Raw genomic sequence first — 12,500 nt, 5'->3', positions numbered from 1 at the left:
GTCTTGGAGAGGGTGGATATGTTTTAGGAGTACTTCAGGATTGCGTTACAGGTAGACAACAGCGAGTTACTGTGGACGGGATCTTCAGTGAACCAAGATCTATTGTGTTGGAGTTCCACAGGGTAGTGTTCTTGGTCCATTATTATTTTTGGTGTATACAAGCGATGATTGTTAAGTATGCCAGTGATGCAACACTTATTGAAGTAAAGTCTCACGTATGAGAAATGAAGCTGCCCTCAGCCTCAATCGGGTCATGGACCGGATCAGTGAGTGGTGTGGTCGGTGGGGCATGAAGCTGAACTCCAGTAAAACAAAAACGCTATTGATTAGCAGATCTCGTACAGATTTTCCACCTCATCCTCCCCTTCAAGTGGATGGGACTTTGTTGAATGAGTCTGAAGCTTTAACTATTCTAAATGCAACTTCTGACTCACATCTAACTTTTGAGAAACATCTAACGAAAGTTTCAGCTAATGCCGCACGAAAGTCAGGGTATTGTTCGTAAGGCCTCATATATTCATAACAGTGATAAAATGAAAGCAGCCTGTTTTAGTTCATTTGTGCTTCCTTTACTAGAATACTGTTTTCCAGTGTGGATATCTACTTCTGCCAGAGATTTATCTCTTTTAGATAAAGCAGTTCGTGATGGTAGGTTTCTGTTTCCTAATATTGGCAATTATGACTTGGATCATCGACGGATGGTCTCTTGTTTGTCACTTTTTCATAAGTTATATTTTAACAGAGATATTTCATATTCACAACTGATCCCTGATCACCTTTACCTACCGAGAGCAGCAACCAGATTCGCTGAACAGCAGCACCAATATGCAGTAAATGTGCCTCGCTGTCGAACTTCTCAGTTCCAGAGGTCCTTTATTCCTCCCACCGTTGGACTGTGGAACAGCCTCCCTGAGGATGTCGTGCAATGGGAACTTCAGAAGTTCAAGCGAAGATGCAATGCATTACTACCCTAATGCTATTCTCCTTGCATTTTGATATATTTTTATCTATTTATTAATTTATTATTTTTTTTTCTTTTTAATAGGCGAGATCTTTTCTTTCTGTATTTCCCTTTACCTTCTTTTACTTCCTAATGAGCATCATATTCTTTGGAAGCTTGAATTTCAAGTCAATGGCCCCTGTGGGCTTGTTCCATATGAATAGGGTTCATTTTCTGAATAATATTAATAATAATAATAATAATAATAATAATAATAATAATAATAATAATAATAATAATAATAATAGATTCACAATTTCGTGAAAAACAATCTGAGTAATTATTACTCAATAATAATAATAATAATAATAATAATAATAATAATAATAATAATAATAATAGCACACTATCTAAGGAGAGTGTTTTTGCCTATATAATTTTTTAATTGTATAAGTGCCTGGAACAGTCAGCCAAATGCCACTAATCAGCCATGCCCAAAAAAAAATGTCCAAAAAAAGAGGAGGAAAAATGGGGCTTTACTCCCAAGCATTTGATACTCTTTCCTCTTAAGAGATGAAACATAGAGGTACGAAGAGAATTCAGAGGCTACCAGTAGAGGGGAGGCAGTAGTCTGTAAACAGGGAGCTATTGTAGTTTTATTTAATTGATAATTTTTTATTATTGTCATTCCCCCTGTGTTCACATTCATAGGAATGAAGAAAACGAGGCCTTTGTCTTGATAAGCTAAAGTTGCCACTATCTTGATAAGCAAAAGCTTCCTCTATCTTGACTAGTTAAACCTGTCGCTTTCTTGATAAGCCAAAGCTTCCTCTATCTTGACTAGTTAAACCTGTCGCTTTCTTGATAAGCTAAAGCTTCCTCTATCTTGACTAGTTAAACCTGTCGCTTTCTTTTTCTTGCTATCTTTATAATCGTTAAAGCTATCGTTATCTTGATAAGCTAAAGCTATCGTTATCTTGATAAGCTAAAGCTTCCTCTATCTTGTCTAGTTAAACCTGTCGCTTTCTTGATAAGATAAAGCTATCGTTATCTTGATAAGCTAAAGCTGTCGTTATCTTGATAAGCTAAAGCTACCGTTATCTTGATAAGCTAAAGCTACCGTTATCTTGATAAGCTAAAGCTGTATTTATCTTGATAAGCTCAACCTATCTCTGTCTCGATAAACAAGCTATCACTGATGAACAGACTGCCCGTATGCGAAGACAGAAAAGAACAGAGGCGGCAGAATGGAAATGTTATGAGTAACAAATGAACGCGGCCCCGCAAAGAAGCGAACGAGTGGAGAACAGGAATTCCAGCGTTTGGATGGTAGAAACGTGACGATTTCTCCAATGAGGTTCTAGAAATATCTAGCAGGGTAGCCCAATTTCCGCTCAAGAGCCACCCCTCTAAACACCCCCACCCCCACCCCACCTCCTTCGACCCCTTATTTTCTGAAGCGCTCTTTCTCCATTGTTTTCTTGTATTTTCCTGTTGGTCTTTTTATGCTGATAATTTCTGATAATTCTAACATTCTCGTTTTCCTTTTGATTAAACGGTGTTGTGTTTAGTCCTTGAATTATATTTCTCGTACCAGATTTTGTTCTGCAACAGTTTCGTAAAGAATAATATTTCCTTTTTTTCTAGAGCACTGTGTGTTGATGTCATGCGTAATGATGATATTCCTGAATTGTTTCCGTTGTTTTCTGTAATTTTTATTTCATCAGTATTATCATGAATATCACGCTTTCTCAAGATATCAATGTCGTTACTGTATTATTATTATGATTATCTATTATTATCTGTTATGATCTGCATTATACTGTATCATTATGAATATCCTCTTGTTAAGCTGTTCTTGTTCTTCTATGTCATTATTATCATATGACAATTTAAAAACAAACATATGTTCACAGATAGGAAATAACACTGAAGATATATCTACGTACAAATTTCGGAATCTTTTCGCCAAGCTCTAGACCTGATATTCCCACGCGAAACTTCCTTTCACTTTAGTCCGCGGGGCAAGAAATTTACGAAATCAAGGGGAAATGCTCATTTCACTCGTAACCGGACGCTGTTCCTACGGCGTTTCCTCTGGGGGGATGTGTTCGGTTGACGGAGTCTTCCGGCGGGCACAGGTGGAAGAATATGCATGTCTGTCGGCGCAAAATAGGCGCTTTGATGTCAAAGACGTATCTCGAGCGAAATGAGCGTTTCCGCTCATTCTGCGGGTGCTGTGTTTTTAAGGCATCTAATTACTGAAGGGTATATGTGGCAATATCCAGTCTTGGTTTTTTGTCTCTATAATATAGCGAGAAAAACAGTTTTAAAGGGTAGACTTGAACAGTGATGAGAAGGAACATAATATAGCGAGAAGAACGGTTTAAAAAAAAAGGGTAGCTTGAACAGTGATGAGAAGGAACATAATATAGCGAGAAGAACGGTTTAAAAAAAAGGGTAGACTTGAACAGTGATGAGAAGGAACATAATATAGCGAGAAGAACGGTTTAAAAAAAAAGGGTAGACTTGAACAGTGATGAGAAGGAACATAATATAGCGAGAAAAACGGTTTGAAAAAAGGGTAGACTTGAACAGTGATGAGAAGGAACATAATATAGCGAGAAGAACGGTTTAAAAAAAAAAGGGGTAGACTTGAACAGTGATGAAAAGGAACAGGTTAATTTTCACACTAATTATTTATTTATTTATTTTTTTTTTTGCACTTTCTTTCTCGTAGACATATGAGAAAACCCAGAAGCCAGTCATTACCAAATTTCCTTTTCTGCTGAAGAAAGAGAGACAAGGAACATTCGCAAGAAAAACTTACCCAACTTAAAAAAAAAACTACATAATTCTTCTTAGAAACATCATCATTATTGGCTGCGCAAGATCAAGGGGCCATCTTGGCCAACTTAAACTAAAACAACAAATATCATGATCAGCAACCTGCGCAGATACATCCCACCGGAAGCACGTCCAAAACCAACTAACAAATCACCGTTTGTTTTGCATACATTCGTGCTCATCAGTTCGGTCTAAAACCCCAGCTGCTTTATCAGTCTAGTATTTATCTCCATCACATTTCCCTCCTCGCCACAAGATATCAATTCTATCTACATTTTAAGTCAGTTTTCTCTTATCCTATCTACACTACCAATATGCCCCCATAAACAGCTTTTTCACATACTTGCTCATAAGCTTTTTATTCCACACTACTCAGGCATTTCTTTTCACCAACTTTTACCACTATTTCAAACATTCGCTTACTCTTTCATTCCATATTCAAGGCTATCTGAGTAACACGCGTGTGTTACAGGGTTCAGTTCTTTTGAAATTTTTGTTCCACTAATTCCATAAAGTTCCCGCTGCTTTGCTCATTAAACGCCTTACCGCTCTTCGAGCGCAACCATTATTTCCAACAAGTGCTGTTAAATAATGTCTTCCATCGTCTATAACAAAACCCATTACCCAGTCTCTTGCCTTCTGCTTTTTCAAGCAACCAACCATACTCTTGCAGCCTTTCATTGTCAACTTTCTTCTCTTAACAAGCTTCAAAAATCTTTTATAGGCCTGTTTATCTTCTCAAATCTACCTTTCATTTTAACTTATCTATCTCATGCACCTTCAGTGATTTCTCACTTGTTTTTACTAACCTTAACTCCCCTTATCGCTGGGTTCGTAAACAGCTCCTAAAAAAAATTGTCAAATAATTCTTATATGATTATGTTCCACATCTCATCCTTTACACTCCCATCTTAAGTCAATATATTGTCTATCACGTGCCTTCACAAACTCAATGACTGGCTCTATTCTTTTCTGACAGTTATAAACACAAATATCTTACTGCGCTCTTGACCATCTCCCCCTCTTCTTTGTCTAGAAACAAACTAGTCCTTATTAATCCCTTATTACCGTCTGTTGCTCTTATACCTTTCTGTACTTATTATCCGTGACCTTGCCCTTGTTATCCTTGCGCTTTCCGTTGACGCCTTTTTTATTCAGAAGGACACGTTATCTTCATATTGGGTGTTTACGAGATTTTCCTTTCATTGGATATTCCTTAAATATCATACACGTTCACTCAGTTGCTTGTTACCATTGTAATACTAGTATTATTATTCGGACAAATAATTATAAGTGTACACAGACACGCACACACACAGATATATGTATATATATATATATATATATATATATATATATATATATATATATATATATATATATATATATATATATATATATATTATATATATATATATATTTGTTTATATACATGTATATATATTTGTTAATATATATATATATATATATATATATATATATATATATATATATATATATATATATATATATATATATATATGGTTATAGAAACGGTATCTTCAAAAGTTAGTAAATTAAAACATTATCATAATGTCAAAAAAACTGCTCAAACTATACATACGAAAGTATCACAGACTAAACACAAAGGAAAATTTTCCTGACGGAAAATATTAAAATCTTATAACCTCATTATTCTGCACAAATCTATTTTTGGATTATAGAGGATTAAACCTTTTTTTCCCCTGTAATCCGATTGTGAATATTGGGGGTTAATCCATTATTGTTTTTGTCGGTCTTGGTTTTATAAATGATTTTTCTCTGTCCGTGTGGTAATGATTGTAAGTCTATATGTATGTATGTACGGCTGTACGTATAATGTTGTACTATGCGAGCATAGCTCACTTAAATTGTATTAAATGGTTTGTAACGATACGGGTAAAATTGAGAAATTCGCCCTCATAATCGTAGATACTTGAACATTGAAGCGTTTCAGTTCATTTCGCGTATTTATATTTTACATAAGTGTGCATTTATGTCTGCATTAAATATTGAACATTATATAAAAATATATTGTATGTTTCTATGAATATTTAATAGCCAGAAAGTCCGTTTAACATGTCGGTTTTCTCGCACTTTTTGGAGACCCTTCCACTGCAAGCCTTGAATCCAGATGGGAAATATATGAAAAAACCATTCCTTCCCTATTGTGCTTTGTATCCTTTGAAGTAGGATAACAATTTATAAACCCATCCAGACTATCGTAACATTGTTTCAGCTGATTTTGGTTAACAGGCTATGTGAATATTCGACTTAACCACTCGACTAGGTCGATCAGTCATCACTGGAGTAAATGTCGTATCGCTCTCGTAACGAAAAGTCAGAATGAAAAAAATATTTAGTTTTCAAAATAGCAGCCTGAATAAAAGCTACTGCTGTTATAATTACAGCCAGGCCCCATTGCGATCCATAGCCACTTGCATCCGAAAAATACATAAGGCTTCGTGCCTACGAACAACTCTCCTCTCCCACCCGGACTTGGGATAGGAATGCAAATATGTATTCCTCAGCGTCTCCGCTGGGATCTATTCCTCGTATCACGGGAGAGAAGAAAGCGTAGCATCCACACCTCAGTTTTCGCCACGTCTCTCGTACCTTATCCCGCGATCTATGAATACTTCATGGGGTTTCATTATAATTTCATCGATTCGTAACTCTACGGACTAAAGATAGTCTTCCTTGCTCGGAGATGCTTCGCAAGGGAAAATGAGTTAAAACTAGCCCTCACAAATTTTTGTTTCTTTCTTAATTTTTTCTTTCTTGTTTTTCTTGTTAATCCACTTTATATTTGAAGAACATGAAAGGATCTAATTCATATTTAAACAACTATATTGTTAATATATACAATAAACAGTGTGTACACACAAATCTCTCTCTCTCTCTCTCTCTCTCTCTCTCTCTCTCTGTATTTCACTCACTATAAACCATACACAAGTACATGGGGTTCCTAGCCCCGTGCCATTTCGATACCTGCCTTCCTAAATTTTTGCCCAGGTCGGCAAGGGCAGACTATGTTTTTCAGTCTTTCGCTGCGGAATTGAACTCTGATCTAGCGGCTGTGAGGTTTTCGGATACCAAGATATATATATATGTGTGTGTATATATATATATATATATATATATATATATATATATATATATATATATATAATTTTTGCAGTTTATACAGCAGTTTGACATACAAGGACATTATTCAATAACTGAGCGCCTGTATATATACTTCCATATTTCCAGTATATATATATATATATATATATATATATATATATATATATATATATATATATATATATATATATATATATATATATATATATATATATACATACACCACACAAGCATCTGTATAAATAGTTGCTAATTTAACCTTGTGCACTCATACCTATATAAATCTATCGATGATAATAACCAGTCTTTCTCTCTCTCTCTCTCTCTCTCTCTCTCTCTCTCTCTCTCTCTCTCTCTCTCTCTGCTTTTTTTTTTATCCCATGGACCTCATTTTTTGAAACCCTTCATCTGCCGATCTTTATCAACATGTGATTGGCCCACTTATTCCTCCTCCCTTTCTTAGCAGTCGTAAGTTGTTATTAAACATTTCGGCGAATCTGCTGGGTGGAGGTTTGCTTCTCCCTTGTGTCGAATTATTTTCTTGTATCTTATCCTTGCCGCGGGTGTTAGAAGTTTGTTTTTATGTACTTTTTTTTTTACAATCATTTGCACACACAACACGCATAACATACACACACCTTTTATATATTATATATATATATATATATATATATATATATATATATATATATATATATACTGTATATACTTTTTGCATACAGCCACATACACAAACACACACACACACACACACACATACACACACACACACATATATATATATATATATATATATATATATATATATATATATATATATATATATATATATATATATATATATATATATATATATATACTGACTGGTTAGTGTGTCACTGTAGTCCTGATTCCTCGTCCGTCGCTGGTTCGATCCCACGGGACGGTGGACTTATTATCAATTAAAAATTCCCCTTCGGTAACATATATGAAAATATATTACTTAGGTAGTATGGATATTAAAGGACGTTTGTAGCTTTATGATTGTATATGAATCACGGTGATGTGATAAATAGTCATATATATATACGAACACAGAGAATATTATATAAACAGTCTTTCTTAAATTCTACAAGCTGATCGACGTTTAGGTCTTGCCTGAGAGTTTTCAATGGGCCTCAGTTGAGTTCTGAGTGCTCTGCAAATATGACCTAAGCCGTCGTTGACTGCAAAGGTTAGTTGCATGTTCACGATTCATCAGAGAAGGTTTGGATTCCTGCAAAGAAGAAAGAAATGGTCACTATCTAAAAATAAAAAAAATTAAAACTTCCTCTGGTTAAATAACCTCAACCGAAAAAAAAATTCATGTATTTGAGTTGGGTAATCCAGGAACCACAGAACAGCGGTTTACAAGAGAGTTTTTTTTTTTTTTCTTCTTCTTCTCCCGATGCTTTAATTCAAGAGCAACAGGTGCGATCATTTAAATCTATTTACACAGCTCTCTAGAACCGCTAAATGCGAGGTTTGATTACGGCCAGGATCAACGTGCTCACACAGTCTCTTTTGCTCCCAGTTTTAAGGGCAATTTGAGTGTTGACCGTATGGTTAGGAGGCTGGCTTCTTCGTGTAGTTATTCTGTTGGGGCACTGCTTATTTCATATTCTCTTTCTCGGGAGGGTTGTTGATCTCTCTCTCTCTCTCTCTCTCTCTCTCTCTCTCTCTCTCTCTCTCTCTCTCTCAGTCTTGTTTTTCAATGTGGAAATTTCAAGAAAGCTTTACATAATTGACATTATTTCTCTCTCTCTCTCTCTCTCTCTCTCTCTCTGGCTTGCATTTCCAATGTTGATTTTTCGATGCACTGCATATTTGACGTTAGGTCCGAAGTATTCTCTCTCTCTCTCTCTCTCTCTCTCTCTCTCTCTCTCTCTCTCTCTCTCTCTCTCTCAAGCTTGTATTTTCAATCTAGATTTTTCAAGAGGACACTACACATTTTACCATATTTCCAAAGTACTCTCTCTGTCTCTCTCTCTCTCTCTCTCTCTCTCTCTCTCTCTCTCTCTCTCTCTCTCTCTCTCTCTCTCTCTCTCTCTCACCAAGCTGCTACTATTTCACACTTTTCATCGCTCATTATATTATCGGGCCACTCTCGGTTTTCCTTGCAGTTGGAGCGGGACCAAATTCCACCATTGCCTTCGGCACCGAGGTTTTAGCTCGGCGTTACCACGAGGCGAGGTACGAAGCGATAAATCAAGTCGTTTCGAACTTGTCTTGATTTCTTTTGGGTGGGAATTTCCATACTCTCTCTCTCTCTCTCTCTCTCTCTCTCTCTCTCTCTCTCTCTCTCTCTGACTTCTATTTTTAATGTACACTGCTCAGTAAAACTACTTATACGACGTTATTTCCGAAGTATTCTCTCTCTCTCTCTCTCTCTCTCTCTCTCTCTCTCTCTCTCTCTCTCTCTCTCTCTCTCTAAGACAGTTTGCTTTCTTTTTGGTGAGGGTTTCTCTCTCTCTCTCTCTCTCTCTCTCTCTCTCTCTCTCGCAGACAATTTGGGAAGAGTGGTAAAAGAGGTAAGGAAAAAATTTGTCATAACTTATCCATAAATTCCATACACTGATATAACGGTATAAAAGTACGGTCTAAGTGCCATTTTTCATTTTTTACCCATGTCGGGGAAAGATTTCGTTCATGCAAACATAAAAGTTTTATTGTAATTATTCTCCTTTAATCAGCTCATTCCTACACGGTTTGAACCAATAGACTATATATATATATATATATATATATATATATATATATATATATATATATATATATATATATATATATATATATATATATGTATATATTATGTTCATTATAATTATTACTGTTATGATCAATATTCAAGAAGAGAACTTTCCTACATTAAAGCAAATTTTTTAAAGAAGGTAAAAATTCCTTATTTTTATTCCTACAGAAATGAATTATCTTACTTTAGGGCAGGTTCAGTCATGAGTTTCTATATGACTTTGATGGAAAGGTACAGCAAAACTTCCACGTGAGAGACGGAATTGTGCTGAAAAGAGGTGTGAGCAAGAGTGCTCTCTCTCTCTCTCTCTCTCTCTCTCTCTCTCTCTCTCTCTCTCTCTCTCTCTCTCTCGATGATCCTGACATTCCGACCTCAGATTCGCACCTGTTTCCGCTCGTAAGATTTTTTTTTTTATCTTGGAGATTATCACGCACACGTTCGCGCACAGCTGATACATACACGGTGGCCATACTGCGTAGTTCTCTCATGACCTGCCTAAATGTTTTCGTCGGTGGATTCCTCTCTCTCTCTCTCTCTCTCTCTCTCTCTCTCTCTTTCAGATCCATATATGCCAACTCAGGTACTTGTTAAGTGCGTCTAATTGTATGTGTTTATTATTTAAATACCCTTTAATCAAGTATGATGAATTTATTATAAGAAACAAAATGAAAATTTATAGTAACATTTGTCTTCACATGTCATATAGACAGTCACTACTTCCCATAGATAATGCATTTATTTTTTCTTTGTTCCTGATTTAACGTAGGAAAGTAAATTTTCATATAAGTAACTTAGTTAAAGTTTTAGGTATTAACAAGCTATACCTTTGTATGTGGCTCTTACTTCTACATTTAATTTTTAATAATTCATAAAACAAATATTCTTTCTCGATATTCACTCGTGTGCTTCAAATCAGACGCATGTAAATCATATGTCGAACATGCTTCTAATTTTCATAGTATGACGTAGTTTTACATAATTGAGTTTACGTGCATGTGCGTAGGTGCGATGTTGCTTTAATCCCAGTCAGTTAATAAATTAAATTCGGCAATAAATGTCCGTAGATTATTTGATTTTCTTTCGGTCGTGTGACTTTCTGGTTTTAGCTGCATTTGTAAAAGCATTTATTTCTTATTGTGAAAATTTTCATTAATTGAAGCCTTGTCTATAAAGTGATTGATTTTATAGCCTCCGCAAATAACTTTCTACCTGATTTACAAATCAGGAAGAAAGTTATTTTCGTCCTTCATATAAGACTGCACATGAAGTAGGATGATAACAAAACATGTGAGTTGTGACTTGACTTTAATTTTCACACTTTTGATGAACTTCCTGAGTTCGTATGTAATAAACAACGCCATTTTTTTACTCTATTTTCCTTTGAATAGACGCCTCTCATACCTCATTTTAACTCAGTGCTACTCACGCCGATCTTAGGCACGCGAGGAACCATTAGACAATATGAAAGCCAATGCCTTTTAATCTTCTTTTTTCTATTTCGCCTTTCATTTCATGAATGCAGTTGTTACGATTACTTTAATTTACGGAAAAATATCCTGTTTCACAATGACCTGTACAACGGAAAAAAATATAACTGGACATTTTATTAGTTATAACTCTTAGTACCTGTGACAATAAAGCAACCGATTTCTCTCGCACAGCAACTGAAGCGTTTGTAACGGAATTCACGAAATGTTGTCAGTACATTCGTTTCTGTGATAACCAACAAATTACAAAGAAGTTCGGATCACCTACAAGCTGCTGTCGGCCGAGGTTAGTCAACTCGGCTGTAGGGTAGAGTAAATATTGGTGCTTCAAAGTGTTGTGTCAACAGGAAGCCGGAATCATAACGTAGGAGGTTACCAATAGAGGCCGTAATAGCATATTAACACAAGGCTGCGCTGGTCAAACAGAGGCAAGCGTACTCAATATGTCTGGCTAGGTATTGCTTTCTCTCTCTCTCTCTCTCTCTCTCTCTCTCTCTCTCTCTCTCTCTCTCTCTCTCTCTCTCTCTCACGTTGGTTCGGAGGTCTGTCTCGAACAGTAATTATTGTTATGGTTTTTGTTTTTGAAAAGAGGCCCCTATTTACAAAGCGTCGTTGATCACTTATTAAAAATGGACCTATGTACACTTCGAGTTCCAAGCTATGTATCTTGTGTAATTCTTGAGCTATTTATCTTTTATTAGAACTGTTAACAGAACTATGTACACCCTGACTTCTAAGCTAATTATCTGTTACTTATTTCTAGGCTATTTATCTATAAAACTGCATATAAAACTATTTATATTTTGACTTCTAGGCTATTTATCTATTACTATTTCTAGGCTATACATCTATTGTTAGAACTATTTGTTAAATATATACGCTTCGACTTCTAAGCTATTTATCTATTACTGTTTCTTAGCAATTTTTCTGTCATCAGGCCTATTAACAGAACTTTGTACGCTTTGACTTCTAAGCTGTTTTTCTGCTATTAAAACTGTGTATGAAAGTATGTACACCTCGACTTCTAAGCTATTTATCCATTACTGTTTCTAGACTATTTATCTACTGTTAGAAGTGTTTGTAAAACTACGTACACTTCGACTACTAAGCTGTACTTATCTACTATGAAAACTATTAACATAACTAACACATTCCGACCTCTAAGTGTTCCTTTCCTCATCTTTCCAGTCTTGTGGCGGCGGGGGCGGCGGTGGAGCCAGCGTCGATGGGGCCATCTTATCGGAAGCCCACGGCCTGGTGGCCGACATGCTCCAGGATCCCCATCTTCCTCCTGCGGTGGTGTCGGGTC

The 12,500-nt window shown here is 35.9% G+C and overlaps 1 protein-coding gene across 6 annotated transcripts in view; it reads left to right on the top strand.

Annotated features, from left to right (window-relative positions):
• LOC136854150 (cGMP-inhibited 3',5'-cyclic phosphodiesterase 3A-like) overlaps positions 1 to 12,500 on the top strand; it is a 269,630-nt gene that overhangs the window by 187,176 nt on the left and 69,954 nt on the right. For 3 of the 6 annotated variants that reach the window (XM_067130386.1, XM_067130387.1, XM_067130388.1), the window contains exon 2: positions 12,380 to 12,500. This exon is cut by the window's right edge and continues 161 nt beyond it. The exons of the other annotated variants lie outside the window; for them this stretch is intronic. In XM_067130386.1, the coding sequence (XP_066986487.1) occupies positions 12,380 to 12,500 (121 nt within the window). The remainder of the gene's footprint in view (positions 1 to 12,379) is intronic. 6 annotated transcript variants of the gene reach the window in all.

This window comes from Macrobrachium rosenbergii, chromosome 28 (assembly GCF_040412425.1).
Source record: "Macrobrachium rosenbergii isolate ZJJX-2024 chromosome 28, ASM4041242v1, whole genome shotgun sequence".
NCBI lineage: Eukaryota > Metazoa > Arthropoda > Malacostraca > Decapoda > Palaemonidae > Macrobrachium > Macrobrachium rosenbergii.
Note: the sequence above shows the minus strand (reverse complement) of the source record. Positions and strands in the feature narration are given on the sequence as shown.